We start from the raw sequence: 19,078 nt of genomic DNA on the forward strand, positions 1-19,078 counted from the left end.
CGCGGGTTGCTAGCGAGCGGCCGTTGATAAGAGTTTATGGGAGGCACAGCTTCCCGTATTCTTTTTTTATATGTACACGTATACATGTCGACCTTAACCGCTTTCTAGGATTTGCTCTCCTGAGTGACTTCTACCTTAGTAGGTGACAAGTTCCCCCGCCTCTTCATGGGCTTCCTTTGCAGTGCTTACCCTGACAAAGGCTTGATGTTTTACAGCGTTCGTATCCTTGTCCATAACGGGGTTTTCAAAGTGCTTTGAGTGTCTCTGAGCAGCTGTACTGGCAGCAGGGTGAGCTGGCGTTTGTTAGGCTCACCCAAAACACCTGGTGGCTTTTCCTGTGGCCTCCATGCATGGCAGCTGCTGGCTGTCAGGGAATGGCAACTTCAGCTAAAGAAACCTGTCACTGTTTAAGCCTAGAAAGGAGGACTCAGATGCATGAACTAAAGGCTTAGCAGGTGGAAAAAAAATAACAATTTGTTTCCTCCCTGAACACCGGTATCTATTATTAAAAAACAAACAAACAAATCCCTTGTGTTTTTAATTAATGGTCCTTGACAGGGTATGGTTGAGCATGCTGCATATCCAGCCAGTGAAATGGTGGCATTGATGTCTGAAAGGAAGCAGCAACCACGTAATGCAATCTGCTTTGTTTTACAGCTTCCAATGTTATACTCTGACTGCTCATCCTGCTACAGCTTTGCCAGTATGTTATCTTGGTGAATAAACAACACTAAAATACATTTTTCAGAGAAATTTTCTCTTCTATTAATTAGGTAATGGTTTTCTACTTTTTTAATTTCAAATTCGCTTTCTGTAAAAGTCAGATTTTGATATTGAAAGTTTCCATGCATGTTGTCTTTCTCTGCTGCATATTCACTTCATCGCCTAAGAAAACAGCTTGGTCAAAGAATTGCAATACAAATTGACCCACTGGAATGAATGCAAGTTTAAATTGTCTTCTTCTGGCCAGTCATGTAGCAGAGAGACATTTCAGGGCTGCATGAGTTCTGTTTCTGACTTAAATTATCACAACCCCCTGACTAGAAGAAAAAATTACAAAAACTGTTTGCAAAAAAGAGATAAATTTTATTGTCTTATAAGAAATAGGACTGTCCTTTCCTTGTGGTGGTTTGCTGTTCAGTGACAGATAGAAAATGTAGAACTGTAAGTTTGCATATCTAAGGAAGGCAGCCTATAGATACTCCATAAGTGATGCTTCAGACTCTTGTAGCAGGCATGTCTCCTTAAACTGGGAGATTCAAGTACAGCATCTGTTCAACAGTACACAAGCTGTTAATTCCATAGAAGTTTTAAACAAACTTTGCAGATTTCCTGTAAAAATGGTTTCAGTGGTGTGAAATGAATGGCTTGTGTTTCTATTAATGTATTTTTTTATTTCTCATTGCCTGACTTCAAGACACACATATAGTGCTCACTGCTATGTTGGGATACATGAATTTCATTTTCAGTAAAGAGTGGTAGCATTGCAAGCTTGCCAAACATTAACCAAAGGATTTCAGATTCTATCAGGAAAGGATTTAGCTGTTGAAGAGGATGGTGTAGGAACCAGTGGAGAATAAAATAACACTTACTATATGCATTGTGTCTCTGGCACTGCTTGTATTAAATTTCTTCAGAAGGTAATTAAGTAGTAATTAAGGGGGGCACAATTCCAGTGTGTGCTAGATATTAAAATAACCTTTATATATACATCTAAGGATACGTTCCATTAAAAAGAATAGGTCTGTGGGAGTTATGTGTGCAGGTTTTAACTGGGGTGTTTCTGTTTAGCTGTAGACTGTGAAAGCTGTGTTTTATTTTTACAAGGTCTTTCAGCTTCTTTACTTGCCAGAGGATATAAAATTGCTCTTAACATGGGAACTGAACAATGATCTCAGCTTTTTGATACCACACTGTAGCTGCTTTTCTTTTTTCCCAGGGTTGAATACTATTAACGTTGTAGGACTGATTGGTGGGGAGGAGTTGGTTTTGTTGTTAGCTAAAGAAAAATGGGAAGCGAGGAGAATGGTCCACACTGCTGAAGTCTGTGGGGAGGTGTGTTTTGAAGGGCGGGTGGCATTAAGGGGATCCTGCTGGGGATCCTCCTGTTAGATAGGAGGATAAAAGGAGACAGGGCAGCATGCAGGTCTGTCTGCTTCTTTCACCCTCTCACCCTTAGCCTTGGCTTTAGGAGATCAGAAATCATTTGGATCTGAAACAGGAGCTGAAGGAAGAACTCGAATCCATCTGGAAGACTCCTCAGCCTTTTGTGTGGACAAACAGCAGGGTCTGACACGGTAAGGGAAGCCAACTCAAGTGAGATGTCCCTCTCTACAGCCTTTCTTCTAGGACCAACTGTCTCTTCCAGCACGCTTTTGAATTGCTTTGCAAAAAACGTCTTTAGTGTCCTCACTATGATGTGGAATGGAAATGTGTGTTTTTTCCACAGGGTAGGAGGCACTGCTTGATTTCCCTCTCTTCTCAGTCAGGAACTTTAATTTATTCTGCCTTAGAAAACTTCAGTGAATTGTGAAATTATATTTAAGGGAAAAAATAATTTCACTTTTAAAACTACTTTGTTTTTTTATTAATAACAGTTGGACTGTAGTGCCCAATGAAGCTTTGTAGAGAGCATGTTGATGTCTTTGTTAGAGATAGAGCAGTTGTAACCCTTTACTTTTAAATTCACAGCAACTTCCTAGTGATTCCAGAATTATTTGTCAAGCAGTGACAGAAGGAAAGACAAAGTCTGACGTATTGGATAGTTACACAGTATAAAGACTTAGAAAAGTCTTTTGCAAGAAAATCAGTCTGGAGATTAATAAAAGCATTACGCATATGCTCTGTGTTTATAAGCCTAAAGTGCAATAGCTAAAACTTAAAATTAGCCTCTTAGATAATCCGCAATGGTCTGTAGTCCCCAGGGACAGGATACTTGAAGTACTTACATCGTACTTGGACAATTTAATAGTTATGAAAATATATGGTTAAATTTTATTTTGTTGATAGTAGGTTAAGATATCTTAATACTGTCTCAGGAACTCTAAACATGGTTATTGCTTTATGATTCTATGAACATCTTTTCTGAAATATTATACCTCGGTGTCACCATTTAGCTTCTGTTTGCTTTTGGAAGCTATGTAATGAACTCAAACGAGTGGTTATGATTTCTTGGGAAAAGACTGTGGATGTGTTGCTTGCAAAGTTGGTGTTTTATGGTGTCTTTAATTTATTATCTATTTCCTGGGCAAGGACTGGTTTATGCCATTAGCATCTTCCTTAAAGGTCATGTTCTGGGGTGTTTTTTCTTTCTGACATTTGCCCACATTCAGCACATACAGAAAAATTAAGTTTGCAGATGTGACCTACATTAGGTATGATAATATTTCTGAAATAAATCAAAACTAATTTGCCTAGAAACATTATTGAGGAACTGTTTAAAATGTCAGTGTGCTAGTGAAATTAACAGTTGTTCTTTTATAGAGCATGCTGTTCTGCTGAAGTTGCCCTCTTATCAATTGTCAAAGTATAAAATCTGTTCTGAAAACTGTCTTTACCACTTATTACTGAGAATGTTTACGCTCATAAAAGTTCCTAGATTGACCTCAGTGTTCACTTTGAAAAATATTTATCTGGTAAGTTACCTAGAGCATTTATATGAAACTTGGTTCTGCCCTGTGTAGTTCTGCAAAGGACTTGATGAGACCTAGTCATGACAAGATTATTTCAGCCTGGATACTTAAGAAAGGAAATCTTGACTATACTGAAACAAGTGGAAAAAATTCTTGGTGATTTCATTGTTGTCAGTATTTAAACCAAACGTGAATGATGCATCCATCCAGTGACACTATTGGTACAGTCACTTTGTTCAGATGTCTTATAGATACCTTTCTAATACAAACTGGATTGATATTACTTACCAATTATAAGTGAGAGACATAATTTATATATTTTTGCTTATTTTTACATGGGTTTGTGAAATAAATAGATAGTACTATATGTAGATACATGAGATGATTCTGGGTTTGCACAGGTTAATGGCTGATCGGGTGCTTGTGATCGGCAGCGGAGGGAGAGAGCATGCGCTGGCCTGGAAGTTGGCCCAGTCCCCTCACGTAAAACATGTGTTTGTTGCTCCAGGAAATGCAGGAACAGCTGACAATGGAAAAATTTCCAATTCAGGTAAAAAGGGGGATGTTTCATGGGCTGTTTCATTATTTTAATCATACTTCTTAGGGAGATGGAACAATGACATTCTCATCTCCCATCTCTTATTTAGGCTTCACAGTGGTAACTTAATTTTATTTCCTTTTCAGCTGTATTAGTGAGCAATCACACTATTGTTACCCAGTTCTGCAAAGATCATAACATTGGACTTGTGTTAGTTGGACAAGAAGCTCTTTTGGCAGCTGGTAAGGCTGAAATAAATTAACTGGACAGTAAAAATCATCAGCACCTTGAATTCTGCTTTAAAATAAGTTCTTTTGGCTCCTAGGACACACACTGACTTAACTAAACTGAAGAACAAGAAAATTTGGATTATCTTGTAGATTGTAGTCACTTAAAACATTTGGTTCGTAGCTGTATGCTGTTTTTTCTATGTTAGAAATCAGCAGGGGAAATCATACAAGATCAAGAATCAGTAACGGTTACAAGTATTCTTGTGTCTTCTGCTCTGCTCTCCTTTATATAAAGAATTTTCTTGCGATAGTCCTAACATTGTTGCTGTATGCAACAGTAGCCAGACCATCACGTGCATTTATTGTAACGTGGTACAGTGAGATCTCCATGTCTTAAATTGTGAACAGAAGTACCAGGCAGTCCTTTCAGTAGTGACGGGGTGGTAACTGTGACAGGGCTTAGTAACGTAAAGAGCTAAAGACTTCTTAAAACTAAATGATGAAACAGGTCACTGGATATGCAGAACCTTACTTTAAGGATGAATTAGCTGTTTGAGATAAGGAAAAGTGTAACAGAGTGCCAGAATGGTTATGTGGTTTTCCTTTTGTCAAAATGACTTGATGTTTCCAAAGAGACAACTTGATTCTTTTGCTATTTTTGATAATTAGGGATTGTTGATGACTTGAAAGCAGCAGGAGTTAGGTGTTTTGGACCATCTGCAAAAGCAGCCCAGCTGGCATCCAACGCCAGTTTTGCCAAAGCCTTTCTGGATCGACATGGGATCCCAACAGCAAGATGGAAAGCCTTCACCAATCCCCAGGAAGCTTGTAGGTTTATTATCAGGTAAATATTTTGATACTGGAAACTCCTCTGACAATTTATCTATGCATTTGGTCTTCACTCATGATAGTTACCTAGAACTTGGTAACTCTTCAACCATTGTTCTTCTCAAGTAGCTGCTGAATTAATTAGTTTTGTAATTAGAGACAGATGGTGAAGGTGCAGGGAACTTGGTTTTTCTGTTCACAGATCACAGCTCTTCTTCCCTTTGGTCAGCTTCTTCAGGATGGTAGTTAGCCATTTAAAAGACAAAAAAATTGTGACAGAAAAAATATTTCAATAGCCCTTTCTGTAAGGGTAAGAATCATTTCTACACAGACAGATACCAGCAAAATGGTATCTGTGGAGTGATTTGGGAGGTTCTAGTCAAATACTATAAATTAAGGAGGATACTTTTATTTCTTCAAGGCTAGACAGCATCTCTCTTACATGGAGAGAGAAATGTAACTGTGTATATCTGCAATTGCTTGGAGCGGTAATGCCTCTGAAGTCACTGGGGATCCTTTGGGACAGTAACTTACCTCTGTGGCTATTTTGGTCCAGTCTCACAGCAGCTGCTGTGTTCAGCTACACTGGTCTGTTGCCGTGTGTTGGTTTCACGGACTTCTTGTCTTTGCTGTCACATGCTACATGTGGTATAATCTAGTGGAATTTTTTTTTTTTTTCAAATAAAAACAACCTTTTCACTGCCTTTGCTCTGTAACAGCATTTAGTCTGTATTACTGCCATGTAGAGAAACAGGCCAACAGCTTGTGTTTCTGTAAGCATGCGTAAGACTCAAAAAGGAAAACTGTATCTCAGGTCAGCACACTGAGATGTGGAGAAAGGGAGCTTTGTGGGAGCCTGCTTTGACTGCTTGTATAAATTTAGGTTTGAGATTTATCCTAATATAAATCGTAATGTGGAAAAGAGGAATGCAATGTTGTTTCAGAAAACAGGCTAGTAGTGTGTAGGATCAGCTCTTCAAAAGGAACATTTTATTTGACTGTCCACAAGCTGGAGAGAGCTGAATGGATAAAGTGTAGTTAAAGTATGTTAACATTATGCCATTTTGTTCTTTTTTTTCTTCTGGATTTAGTTTGTGTTTCAGATTAAGTGGAACAATTCTGGGGATACAGTGTTAATACACTAGTTCTAACCTATCCTTTTATCCTTTATGTGCAAGACCTAACTCAGCCTTAACCGTACAGCCCTAAACAGAACTTCCATAGTAGTTTATAGGATTATGTACTGTAATCTGGTGTTATAAAACTATAAATCATCAATGAGTTCATCTTTCCAAACCTATGACAGGAATAAAATAATAACCCAACTCAGGAAAAAGTGTGAAGTATTAAAGTGAGGTGAAGAAGAAACTGTGAGCTGTTTCACTGAGTTCAATGACTTGTCCAAGGATATACATTGAGTTGGTGTCAGAAATCCAACAATAGAATTCATGGATTTCTGCTTCACAGTCCTGTGCTAAGGGCTATAAGAGTCCATTCACCTCCAGGACAGGATGGGCTAGCAGGGAATGTGTCTTTCTGATGTGTTATTCTTCAACTGTTTGGAAAAAAAAAAAAAAAAAGGAAGAATATGGGAGGCATTCAGCTTAAAAATTATAATTTCACTAGGTGCAGTAGGGATGCCTGAATCTCACTTTTGCTTTCATTTAAAGCACAGACTTTCCTGCGCAAGTTGTACGGGCAAGGGGCCCTGCTGCTAGAAAAGAAGTGACTATTGCAGCCAGCAAAGAGGAAGCCTGCAGAGCTGTCCAAGAGATTATGCAGGTGGATAAATCTTTAATTAATCAGTGGGAATCCAATTCTTGATGTTCTGTAGCCTGTGAGTTTGTAATTTTGGCTACAGGAAGCAAGTATTTTCAGAAGCCCATTTGACTAAGGAATTTCTCTGGGTATCATCCTCAAATTCCTCATGTTTGCCCCAGACAGCGGGCAGTGAGCAAGGCTTTGTAGCATTTGGGACTGGACTCTTGTTCCAGCACTGAGTCCCGCTGCCCTGCCCCTCCAACTTTTTCATTTTTCCTTGGCTCCCAGGGTCTGATAAGGTGCATTTCAATGTCTCTTCCTTATTTCCAAATGAGATTCTATTGGCTTTGCTAAACATACCAGAATGCAAGCAAGCTGGTACTTTTCATATACATTGTTTTTCTGTTAAAAGAAAATAAAAAGAGGATTTATCCAGTGGATGTCATGTTTGCTAACTGGAGAAAATTTTTTTTTTTTTGTACAGGACAGAATGTTTGGAGAGATGGTTGTTATTGAAGAACTTCTTCAAGGGGAAGAACTTTCTGTATGTGATCAATGGCGTGGTCATGTGCTGTTATTCTTTAGCATTACTGCTATGCTCTATGCATAAACACACGTTTATTGTTTCAAGTAGTTTTTTTGTTTTATTTGGACTTAAATAAATATGCAATCTAAGCAATTTGATGTTATACTAATCAATGCATGTTATCAGCAGAATTTTCTTCTACATTAGCCATAAAATTGCAATAATAGTGATCTTTTCAGGTGGAAAATGATCTTTTTTTCCTAAGGTGACGTAAACCAAGAATTTGTCTTGGTAATTCTTGTTACATCAATAATTTTGTGCTAATATTTAGCACCTATTTTAGCACATTCCTTTACCATGGATTACTACTCAGTGGCAGGATAAAACTTAAGCATGCATATTATATGCCACATGAAAACTGAAAATGAGTTCTTTGTGCAAGGTTTGTCCTGCACTGAGAATACCTCACATTCATTCAGGCCCCTGATCTGCAAACACATAAGTTTAACTTGAAACCTATGAATAATTCTGTCAAGTCAGTGAAGACTATTCACATGCCTTAAGGTAAGCGTATGTCCATGTGACTGATAGCTCGAGATCTAATCCATCAGAAAGGAATTGTTATGAGGGCCACCATTTCTCTTGATTATTTAAAAATGAGCAAGAAAGCTCAATGAATCCTTCAGGTCAGTGGACTTGGAGCAGAATAAGTGGATCCTATTGCTTTCTATCTTTGATTCCTAAATTTTCCTGGCAGAACTGAGCCTCAGCCTGTGACCAGCAGCGTTAACTTCCCTTAGGACAGTACGTTGTCACTGTTTCTGTGTTGCGTGCATCTCTTCACAGTGCTTGTGCTTCACGGATGGTGTGACTGTTGCTTCGATGCCCCCAGCGCAGGCCCACAAGCGATTATTGGATGGTGACCAGGGTCCAAACACTGGAGGGATGGGAGCCTATTGCCCAGTTCCTCAGGTATAGCAGTTGTTCTTCTCAGCCTGCAATAAGGCTGATCACATCTATGTCCTTTAGCGCCCAATCTTGTTTCTATCACACAGGCCAGATTTCTTCTGGAATTGATTGATGCTTTGCTTGTGTAAGTGCAATACTCAGTTACGAGGGCTCAAACTTTAGTAGTCATTCTTTGGGATTTAATGAGCCAGTGTTCTGAGGAATGGTCTCTCTTTTACCTTTTCCATTATTCTTAAACTTGGTGTTTCTCTGCTCCCATTAGCATGACTTGAAATGTCCCTGCAAAATTCCCTGCAGACCTGGAGTCTTTGTGTCTTGAACATAATCTTGGGTTTCTTGTTGTTGATTCTTAAAGCTGGCTGCATTGTTCTAAATATGCTGCTCAAGTACATTATTAGTGTGTTTTTCTATAAGTACAGAAACAATCTTACTGTGTAACCTAGCCCAGGTTGCCAGTGTCTGAAACCTCCTTGAAACTGGCCTTCTAAAGAAAGAACCAAACAAAAAATCTTGGGAGACAGAGGATCAGATCTATCCTTCAGGCAGTGGCACCCTAATGGAAGGAGCACACTGGTTGGGGGTTGGAGAGCAGAAAACCTAGCAGAGGCATTTACTTACCCCAGTCCTTCCAGGTCCTATGAGCTAGTCCAGCAAATGTCATCACTGTCTCAATCAGTTTGATGTTGATCGTCAGGTTCCAGAAGTTCTCCTAGAGAAAATCAATGATGCTATCCTTCAACATGTTGTTGATAGTATGAGACAAGAAGGAACAGCATATGTAGGTAAGTAAGCATTCAACTGAAAAACAAGGTAAAGTCATATCAAGGTTAGTTTCATTGTTAGAGATTGCTTTTGAATTCCAAATAATTATTGTTTAAAAGAAAAGTAGTTAATTTGTCACGCAATGTTAAGTCTCACTGATTTGGTTTATAGCTCTTCCTTTGAAGAGAAGAATTTTTGTCTTTTCTCCATAAAACATACTGTATTTTTATGAAATATTTTTTATTAAAACAGTTGCAACCAGACTCTTTGTAGTTCAGGGTAGAATATATACTTAAGTTTGGTTGTACTGTTCACTCTTTGTCTTAAGGCTGTTTTGAAAAAAGAACAGCTGTCACTTAATGCCAATGGCTGCTTTTGGTACTGAAGACTGTCAAGATCACATACGTGTAAAGAGTTGGGTTCCAGTCTGTGATGCATTCTCTGCTATTTGGTAACTTTTTTTACAATGCCCAGATCCTCAGTAACAGTGTAGTGGGTGTTGAGCATTTTCATGATGACACTGGAGGACCTGATGCTTTGTGAGGTTTAAAATTTAACACTTGTTATTCTGTGGGGATTGGTTTTCTGATTATGCAATGAGAGGCCTGCTTTAGATCACCATGTGCAAATATGTGCGTTGCAGTAGAAATTACCCAATACCAACTTCAATAAGTTTTTGTTTGTTTTTGTTTGCTAGTAGCAGTAGTGAATTTTGGTTTGGTATTTTTGCCTGAAATACAGAGTTATACATCTCTATTTATGCATAACCATAATGCACTTAATGGTAAGAAAATCACAAGGTCTGCGTAATGAATGGGGTTTTATGGGAACTGTTTTTTCATCCTGTCAGTTCCTTCTGATCTCTGAATGCCTGCATTTAGAGAGCTGTAGCAGAAGGCGGAACTCAACTTTCTGATGTAGAGAGATTGCTTTCTGTTGTACTCAGTCTAAAACATGATGCAATGTTCCTCAGGTTGCTGCTTGCCACTTTGTTGGTTATTGTGGAATTATTATGACTTGTGTATAAGTGCTTGCAGAATCCTCACTCCTGATTCCTTATGATTTGCAGAAATGCATCCCACATTCCAAAATACTGCGTTGCATTTAAAGGAGTTCTTGAAAAAAACATTTAAATTAATTTGCTTGGCTGTGTTGTTCTCTCTGTTCAGGTGTGCTGCAAACAGGTTTAATGCTTACTAAAGATGGTATGAAAATTTTAAGCTTTAAATGTCAGTTTGGTGACCCTCAGTGCCAGGTGAGTAAAAGATACTGGAAACTTAAGTATGCTTCATTCTTTTACCTCTGACTGTTCTAGTTTATCTCTAGGGAAATTTGCATGCTATATTTGGATTTATGTCTTCTTTCCCCTGAACCTGCAGATCTGAATGCGAATGTCTTGTACAATGTATGAGCTAACTTAAAATTTTGGCTAGTCAGCTTCTGTGAATTATTAGTTAAGGACTTCAAGTTAAAGAGCTGTTCCTCAGGTTTTATTTTTCTGGATGGAAGCGGAATGGGAGGGGCCTAAATTCAGTTTCCTTCTATGTAATCTCACATCTCATGTTTGTAAATTTATGACTGTTCCAAAAAGGTGCTGCAAATTAATGCTCACCTGTAGTTTCCAAATCTACTGGTATAGGGAAATACAGTATTTTCAGTTTGGCAGGTATGGATTTTACTCTGTTAATTGAATGTTCCCTAAGTTGAATTTCAACAAGCCAGCAAAATAAAAATTAACTTCTATCACTATGAAAATTTTCTGCAGGTAATTCTTCCACTGCTTAAAAATGACTTTTATGAAGTAATTCAAGCAACAATTGATGGCAAACTCTGCAGCTTCATGCCAGCCTGGTCAGAAAATAGTACAGCTGTGTGTGTGGTCATGGCAAGTCCAGGATACCCAGGAGACTATGACAAAGGCATGGAGGTAACAGGTAACTGCAGTAGGTTGTTTACTATTTAATTTCAACGTAATAGTTCAGTGGGTTTGCATTTACCTCTTCTCTCAGATCTGTACAGCTTTCCTCTGTCCCGCCCCTCACACCCTATGAGTCTGCCTTCATCCATCACTTCTTGTCGTTGTGAAGGGATAGCTGTTCAGTAAAGTCTTTTAACGAGAGTGTATGCCTGTCCAAAGTAGTACAGGGCTAAATGTTTACATCATTCTATAAAGCTCTGTCTGTAGCTGGTTGCTGAGATAAGAAGGTGATGGGGAATTACATCCTCCTGGAACAGCTCTGGTGCATCCTTGCGCAGTACTTCCACAAACTGTGCTGGAAATGTGGACTGCAATGTTGTCATTTTTTTCCTTTTTCCTAGCTTTGCTCCCTTACCAGGAGATCGCATTATCTTAGCTAATGCCTGATCAAGTGATAAGGGTGAGAATTGAGGACCTGTGGCCTTTAAAATAAGAGCAGTGCATGCCTCCACCATCAGCATGGTTCCTTCCCTTGTGCCAGCCAGGGCCATTGCTGTGTAATACTAATAAGGACCTCTTCTTCATAAGGCTTGAAGGGTCTTTGGAAAGGTGGGCATGTGGGCTTTGGGTGAATATTCATTTCCTGTGTTAAAATTCTTGAGGTTTAATATCTCATTAAGATTTTTTAAATGTTTAAAAAGAGAGGGAACTGTTGCATTACTATTTCCTTCCCCCTCAGCTACTGCCTTGCCAGTCCAACACTCTGCCTTGTGTAAAGCAACCCAGACAACCGATCTTGTATCAAGGCCATCTTAATTTTTGTCAGAACTCCAGTTACCCTACATCACCCAGGGAGAAGGTCATGTTATGTTGTTTTTTCCCTTGTCAAGATTTCCGTTGTCATGTTCTCCTCACCCACCCTCCTCTTCCAGTTCCCTCACTGTATTTATTTTGCTTTATCAGTGATATTCTGGGGAACTCTGCATTTCTGTAACTGTAAAAATCTAAACCACCTAACTGAATTAATCCTTCTGCTAGCGAGCTACCTTTCACTAATCAGACTCAGCAACTTAACTTTTTTCAATTTGATGTTCATACCTTTAGGAGTGAGATAGTATGACCCCCCTGCTTGTTAATCACAAAAAAAGACAGTCAAAACAATGAAATTCAATCCATTCTTTTATTATTACACTCCAACCTTTGGAGCTGTGTAGGTTTTACTGTTTTTTTTCCCTGTTTTTCATATTTCATATCCCACATTTTGATGGCTTAACAAACATTTTATTCTGGAGTGTTCCTTAAAACAGGATGGGAAGGAGTTAGATTTCAATTGCAGCAAGGCCAGCTGGGGCTCAGCTTTGACCTTGTCAGGGCAGTGCTGTGGCAACATAACACACTGTACCTTCAGCAAGTATAAGGGTCCTTTTTACTCATTTATAAAATCTATCTAGCTGATAGCAAGGGGAAAACTGTGTTTTGGTTTGCTTTTTCCAGGTGATGGCAGCAGTTACTCCTCTTCCCTTATCCTTTCCTCAAAATATGAATCTAAAAAACCCCTGAACAATTTTGCTTTCCTCTAACAGGAAAATACATGGAGACAAAAAAAAAGAACAAAATAAGTAATTTGTTTTAGCTATTGGGCAGCCACCTGCAAGTGTTTGTAGAGCATTGATTCCAGGCGTGGTAGGGAATTGTGTGGAGTGGGCACGGCAGAATAGCTAGGGGAATGCTCAGGTAACATTACATTAATGGTTTAATGTCAGGGAGAGGGGAGAATCCAGGCAGTAAACTGCTATGAATTGTGATTTATGCAGGGCTTTCCAGTATGAAATTATTCACAATTGCAATATACAGCACAGCTTTGCCCTGGCACAGGGTAGTTATATGTCCTGTTGTGGCTCCTGGATCCCTTATTTCTGTTCCTGTGTGATGTATGTCATAGAATAACTTCGGTTGGAAAAGACCTTTAAGATCACCGAGTCCAACCGTAAACCTAGCACGGCCAAGCCCACCACTAAACCATGTCCCTAAGCACCACATCTGTACATCTTTTAAATACCTCCAGGGATGGGGACTCCACCACTTCCCTGGGCAGCCTGTTCCAATGCCTGACACCCCTTTCAGTGTATAAATTTTTCCTAATATCCAATCTAAACCTCCCCTGCTGCAACTTGAGGCTGTTTCCTCTTGTCCTGTCACTGGTTACTTGGGAGAAGAGACCGACCCCCACCTCGCTACACCTTCCTTTCAGGTAGTTGTAGAGAGCAATGAGGTCTCCCCTCAGCCTCCTTTCCTCCAGGCTAGACAATTCCAGTTCCCTCGGCTGCTCAAGGGAACATCCTTACTGGATGTCTCAGAAGGTAGTCTTAGGGCCAGTGGGGTGAGATACCCTTCACTGGTAATGCTGTTTCTCAGAAGAAAGGTAAGGTGGGAAGCTTTATTGTTATTCTCTCTTGACTGAAGAAAGGACTTAAATCTTCACTGGTCTGCCAACATAGTGTGTGATTTAAAATACTTACGAGAATTCCTTTTGCTTTTGTAGGGCTGCTGCAAGCCAAAGAGTTAGGGCTGCAGGTGTTCCATGCTGGCACAACGCTGAAGGATGGCAGAGTGGTGACAAGTGGTGGCAGAGTCCTCTCCATTACTGCTGTTAAGGAGGACCTGATGAAAGCACTGGGAGAAGCCAACAGGGGTGTAGCAGCCATACGTTTCAAGGGTGCCACTTACAGGAAGGACATTGGCCATCGGGGTATACGGCTTCTCAAACAGTCTCTGTATGTAAGCAAAGGCTCTAGCAGAAATAGATGCTAGTCCAAAGTTTTATATCTGTTGTTCCCATTTGTGTGATGAACGATGGTCTAAGCAGAAAATGTCACTACTGCTGCTAGCTTGTCTTTTACTCTCCGCAGGGGTCTAATATACAAAGAGAGACATGTGGAAGCTGTAGCCAGTGACGTTTTGTTTCATCAGCCGGAAACAGCAATTGTAAGTGGTACCTCAGGTAAGACTGGGAAGAATCTTTGAATTTCCTCAGTATATTGAATGGAACAGATCTTTTTTTTCCCCAGGAGGTGAGCAATGCATTCTTGGCATTGAAGTTCAGCTTGAGAAGCTGGGCTGGGGTCACCATGAAGACAGAAAACGCTCATTTCTTTCTCATCGCTCCTCTTTTGCTTCATTAAAAAATAGTTGGCTTACCATGGAGATAATTTAATTTTTTCAAGGTTAGTGTAGTGAACAGAATTAACTCATGGATTAATGGAATGGCTTTGTACATCACTGGACAAAAGTGATCCTACCAGCTGTATACATGAGTACAACATCCAAACAGTTATTAGGCTGTGGCTAACAATCACCGAACTTGTTATTTGCTCTTCAGACTATGTCCTTTACTCTTAGCAGTGATCTACTGAGGAAAATTTCTTGTTGATTTTTTTTCACCTTAGGAAAAAAAGTAGCTACATGGAGAAAAAAGGCAAGCCATTAACAGTTTGGTAAAATGTTTAACCTTTGCTATACACAATCCAGAGGTCACAAATAGAGAATAATAAAGATGTATTTACAACACCATGAAATACGTGACTTTGGGGTCCATGCTTCATAAAGCTGTGCATGTTTTTGTCAGTGCTCTCTTGTCCAAGAAATCATAATTTGCAGTACTTGCCTTGGTGAGTGTTTTGGGTCTTTTTATTTCCCTTAAAAATGATCCTTGATGTATTTGTACTTGGCAGGCAGTCATTCAGAAGTAGGAAGCTTTGCTGGTTTCTTTGACTTGAAAGCATCTGGTTATGATGATCCTATCTTGGTATCTCAAACTAAAGGCCTTGGACCTAAACTGCAGGTAACTTGCAACTTGACTGTAGCAAAGCTTATGTTATCTCCCAAGACTGTTTTAGATGCCACAGCCAATTGCACCATTTGCACCCTTCTGAGCATTATAAGTACATCTCAAGTCCACTGCAATGGTCATCTGAACTTTGTAGATGATCATTTTAGCAAGGCCTGTGGATATGTTACTGAGAATGTGGAGGCTCTGGATATTTTGTGATGAAATGATAATAAACTAAAAAAATTTAGCTGAGCACTTCAACCAAGAACCAGAATTTCTGCTATAAAATAGAGAGTCCACTGGCTTTGAGAAGGGTCAGTTCAGAGGAGTACGGGGGAATGCTGAAATGGTAACTGTCAGACTTAGCTTAATAAATTGTATGCAGAGAGATAGGACAATTACCTCTGTCAGGGCACTGGGGAAAAGGATGGAGGAGATAAACATCAAAGGGGAAGAGAAGCCAATAGATAAAGAATGCTAATTACACAAGAACACATAGGATAAGTTGAGCCAGGAATGTATTTATATATTGGATCAGAAGAAGGGTTTCAGCCATCAGAGGAGTGGAGGTCTGAAGCTGCCTTTCACTGGTCAAGCACAGCAGTTTAACTTGTTTCAAGTTGATGTGTATACCTTTAGTAATGGGGTGATATGGTGTGGCTTCCTGCAACAGCAGGAGACTGAACATAATAATCCAGAAGGTCTTTTGCAGTCCTACATCCTTGGACACCTCTGAGCATGAAAAAGTGATTGGTGCTGGCTCTTGTGAATCTGTTCCAACTGCTTGGCAGAGAGACATTCCCAACTGTGTTTACACAGACTGTTCCCAAGACTCTTCCTTGGCCAAAAAAAGTTGGCCAATGCCTATACGAATTGTTACTAGATCAGTGGGAGGGAGATGTTATAATGCAACAAAGGACATGGGATGACTGGTTTCCATAGCACTTCTAAATCCACCAGCTGGTGAAAGAAATCAGGCTGGTAATCCAAACTCAGATTTTGTTTAGGTGCTGATCTGTTACCATTTTCATGCCAGTGATAGTATTTAGCTGCATTTTTCCCTTGCCCATCTTCCTGTACTGAGCTTTTCTGCACAGGTATAACTACACTGATAGAGCTGTGTCAGTAAAAGGTAGTTACCTTGAAAATTTATCCATCCATAGGCAATCTTTGTCCTGTTTCAGACCCTGAAGTGGTAACTGTCAGAGATGAATTGCACTGTGTGAGCTGGTGCTGTGCATTTACATCAGCATTTGGCACAAGCGGAACTGCTCGGGTGTATCCCTGACAGTCTAGAAACCTGTGCTTGTAATAAAGTAGTGTACATGTTGCTACTTTATAGAAGCCATGATGTCTGAATCAGGTTTCATTACTCGTAGGATGCAAACACCCTGATAACTTTTTTAAAAACCAAATAGCAGCCTTCCTGAGGGAAATATTGCTTTGTGGAAGACCCGTCTTTCAAGGGAGCCTACAGACCAGACCCACGTTGTTGTCTGTGACATGAGATAACTGAGATCAAAAGACTCCTTGGGGAGGGTGGGAGTGAAGAATATCATTCTGTGTGGACTTGGAGAAGACGACGACTACTTAATAAATTGTTTCAGTTTTGCTGCATAGCCCAGTGAAATTAAAGCAAAGCAGAACACACAGTGATGTATGAGCAACCTGATCATATTTTTGGAAATAGCTAGGATGTTCTACAGGTTGAATATCCTGGGAATTTGTAATTGCTTTTAGACAGCTCTGTTATTCTGGATTTGACTTAATATTCCAAAAAGCAAACAACCAACCAACCTAAAATGACAATTTCTGGGTAGCTGGTGCTAGAATTTGAATGAATGTTTCAAAAAAAACAAATTAGCTTTTTCTTTTCTTTGCAAGAAAATGAGTTGTTTTCTCTTGATTTAAACTAGATGATGCACCAGGTTATCTTCTGCATGTATGTTCTATAGCGATTCTTTCCAGGGAAGAGAAGATTTCTGCTTATTTGACTGACTGATATCTGAGTTTTGTGTATTTCTTGTCACCACTGCTGGTTCCCACTGTGTTTTGCAGATTGCACAAGTGTGTAAGAAGCATGACACCATAGGTCAGGACCTGGTTGCCATGTGTGTCAATGATATCCTGGCTCAAGGAGCAGAGCCTCTCTTCTTCCTCAGTTATTTTGCCCGTGGCAAACTTGACATTGAAGTGACTGAAACAATCAAAGAGGGAATAGCTGAAGCTTGCAGAAATGCAGGATGCGCTTTCCTGGGTATGAGCACTCGTCTCCTTTGAGATTTGAAGACTCTGGTGTTGAAACGATTACTAGTGAAATAGATTTGTAGGCAGAGGCAGTATGTGGCATTAGAACTGTTGGTTTCTGTTCAGTGAAACAGTCAAGCATTTGGGCTTAAACTCATCCTTATCTGTAAAATAAGTCAGCACAGAAGGATATTTTTACTATTCATGCATTTGGATCCTAATTCTTGCTTATTTATCCTTGTACAAAGGAGACCAAAACTGGATGCCTCACATTCTTGACGTGTTAATATGTTTTCATTCCCTCTCTGATACTCAGTCATAGCAGGGAGGTAGCATGAAATAAAAAAAGTTTCTTCTTTCAGTAACTTCATGGAGCTTTGTTTTGTTGAAGTCTTGAGGTGAAGTAAGAAATCAAGAAGGATTTCTAAAATACATCTGAATGCGCTTCTCAGGTTGCATGTCTCTGCAGCTATCCTGGATACATTGCTTATTTTAGGAGATGCTATAGATTTAAAGGTAACAATAAAACATACTTACAGCTAGTGCCTTCTCTCCCCACTTAGGCAGGGAGATGACTGAGGTGACTGACATGTATTCTTCTGGAGAGTATGACCTGGCTGGCTTTGTGGTTGGCGCAGTGGAGCGAGGGCAGATGCTTCTGGGGCTGCAGAGAGCTGATGAGGAGGATGTGCTTATTGGACTGGCCTCTTCTGGGATTCACAGCCGTGGCTTTAGCGTTGTAAGGAAGATTCTCTTAATGTCCTCCTTAGGCTACTCCTCACCAGCACCTGGCAGTTGTGGTGACAAGACTCTAGGTACAACATCTTTCTTCTCAAAAGCAAACCTGCAAATGAATCGTGTTCAGACATTTTCATAACTAGATGCTGCTAAGGGTTGTTTACTTCAGGATGGGTTAGGGTTAATCAGTCTTTGGGGCAGGTCTGTGGGTTGCATCCAGAGTTTTGGAAGAGTAGGTCAGCACTTTTTGCTACTTCCCAAGGTTGTCTGCCACAAAGAGCCGAAGAGAAGCTGTTCAGAGAAGCATTCCCACTGAACACCTAATGACCTTTTAAACAAATTGATTGAATTGACACTTTTTTGTTTGCAGGAGATATATTGCTGACCCCAGCAAAAATGTACAGTCCATCTTTGCTGCCTGTCCTTCGCTCCGGGCATGTGAAGGCTTTTGCCTTCATTGCCGAGCAGGGGTTGCTGGAAGGCATCTCCAGAATCCTGCCAGAACATGTCAGTGCTGTCCTAGGTAAATATCAAAGATGACTGTTTCTGTTTGACAAAATTTATATACAGCATGGACTTGACTTTTCAGCTTCAGTTTTAGATACACTCAGAAATGTATGTGTCTACGCAGTTGGAGACTGAATGACCCGAAGTCAATGCTTTTCCAAAAACCCTACCAAAAGCATTCCTATTTCCAGAAAGCATCAGCTGATGAGCATCACTCTCTCGTTGGAGAAGGGAAATTTAAGGAGAGTTTGAAGGCAGTTCATCTCTAGGACAAAAAGCGTATGAGAAGATTGTGTGTTCTGCAAGACACCTCTGCATACTAAACATTTTGATCAAACAGTGAAGCTTGTTGAGAGAATTAACTTGCATGATTTGCTGCACACTACATGTGTACACACACATATTTAATGAAGTTTTATGGTAGATGGTAGCTTCCCCAAAACAGATTAGCATTTGACATCTGTAAGTAAGGTAGAACTTTTTCTGTTGAAGCCAAAATTGGGCAAAGTATTCAAAAGTTCAAAATACTAAAGAAAACTATATTCATGCAAGTCACAAAATATTGGGGGGGGGGGGGGGGGGTGTGTATGTAT

General features: G+C 39.9%; 1 protein-coding gene across 1 annotated transcript in view; it reads left to right on the forward strand.

Moving 5' to 3' along the window:
• The first annotated feature begins 4,037 nt into the window (after nt 1-4,037).
• Nucleotides 4,038-19,078, forward strand: part of LOC104164340 (trifunctional purine biosynthetic protein adenosine-3-like) — a 21,256-nt gene continuing 6,215 nt past the window's right edge. The window contains exons 1-15 of the mRNA XM_009703635.1: nt 4,038-4,182; nt 4,317-4,412; nt 5,070-5,244; nt 6,899-7,010; nt 7,474-7,533; nt 8,362-8,487; nt 9,179-9,266; nt 10,416-10,501; nt 11,012-11,180; nt 13,707-13,938; nt 14,074-14,165; nt 14,896-15,005; nt 17,052-17,250; nt 17,804-18,055; nt 18,349-18,501. Coding sequence (XP_009701937.1) covers nt 4,038-4,182; nt 4,317-4,412; nt 5,070-5,244; nt 6,899-7,010; nt 7,474-7,533; nt 8,362-8,487; nt 9,179-9,266; nt 10,416-10,501; nt 11,012-11,180; nt 13,707-13,938; nt 14,074-14,165; nt 14,896-15,005; nt 17,052-17,250; nt 17,804-18,055; nt 18,349-18,501 — 2,095 coding nt within the window. The remainder of the gene's footprint in view (nt 4,183-4,316; nt 4,413-5,069; nt 5,245-6,898; nt 7,011-7,473; nt 7,534-8,361; nt 8,488-9,178; nt 9,267-10,415; nt 10,502-11,011; nt 11,181-13,706; nt 13,939-14,073; nt 14,166-14,895; nt 15,006-17,051; nt 17,251-17,803; nt 18,056-18,348; nt 18,502-19,078) is intronic.

The sequence above is a fragment of the Cariama cristata genome, unplaced genomic scaffold (assembly GCF_000690535.1).
Source record: "Cariama cristata isolate BGI_N322 unplaced genomic scaffold, ASM69053v1 scaffold33347, whole genome shotgun sequence".
NCBI lineage: Eukaryota > Metazoa > Chordata > Aves > Cariamiformes > Cariamidae > Cariama > Cariama cristata.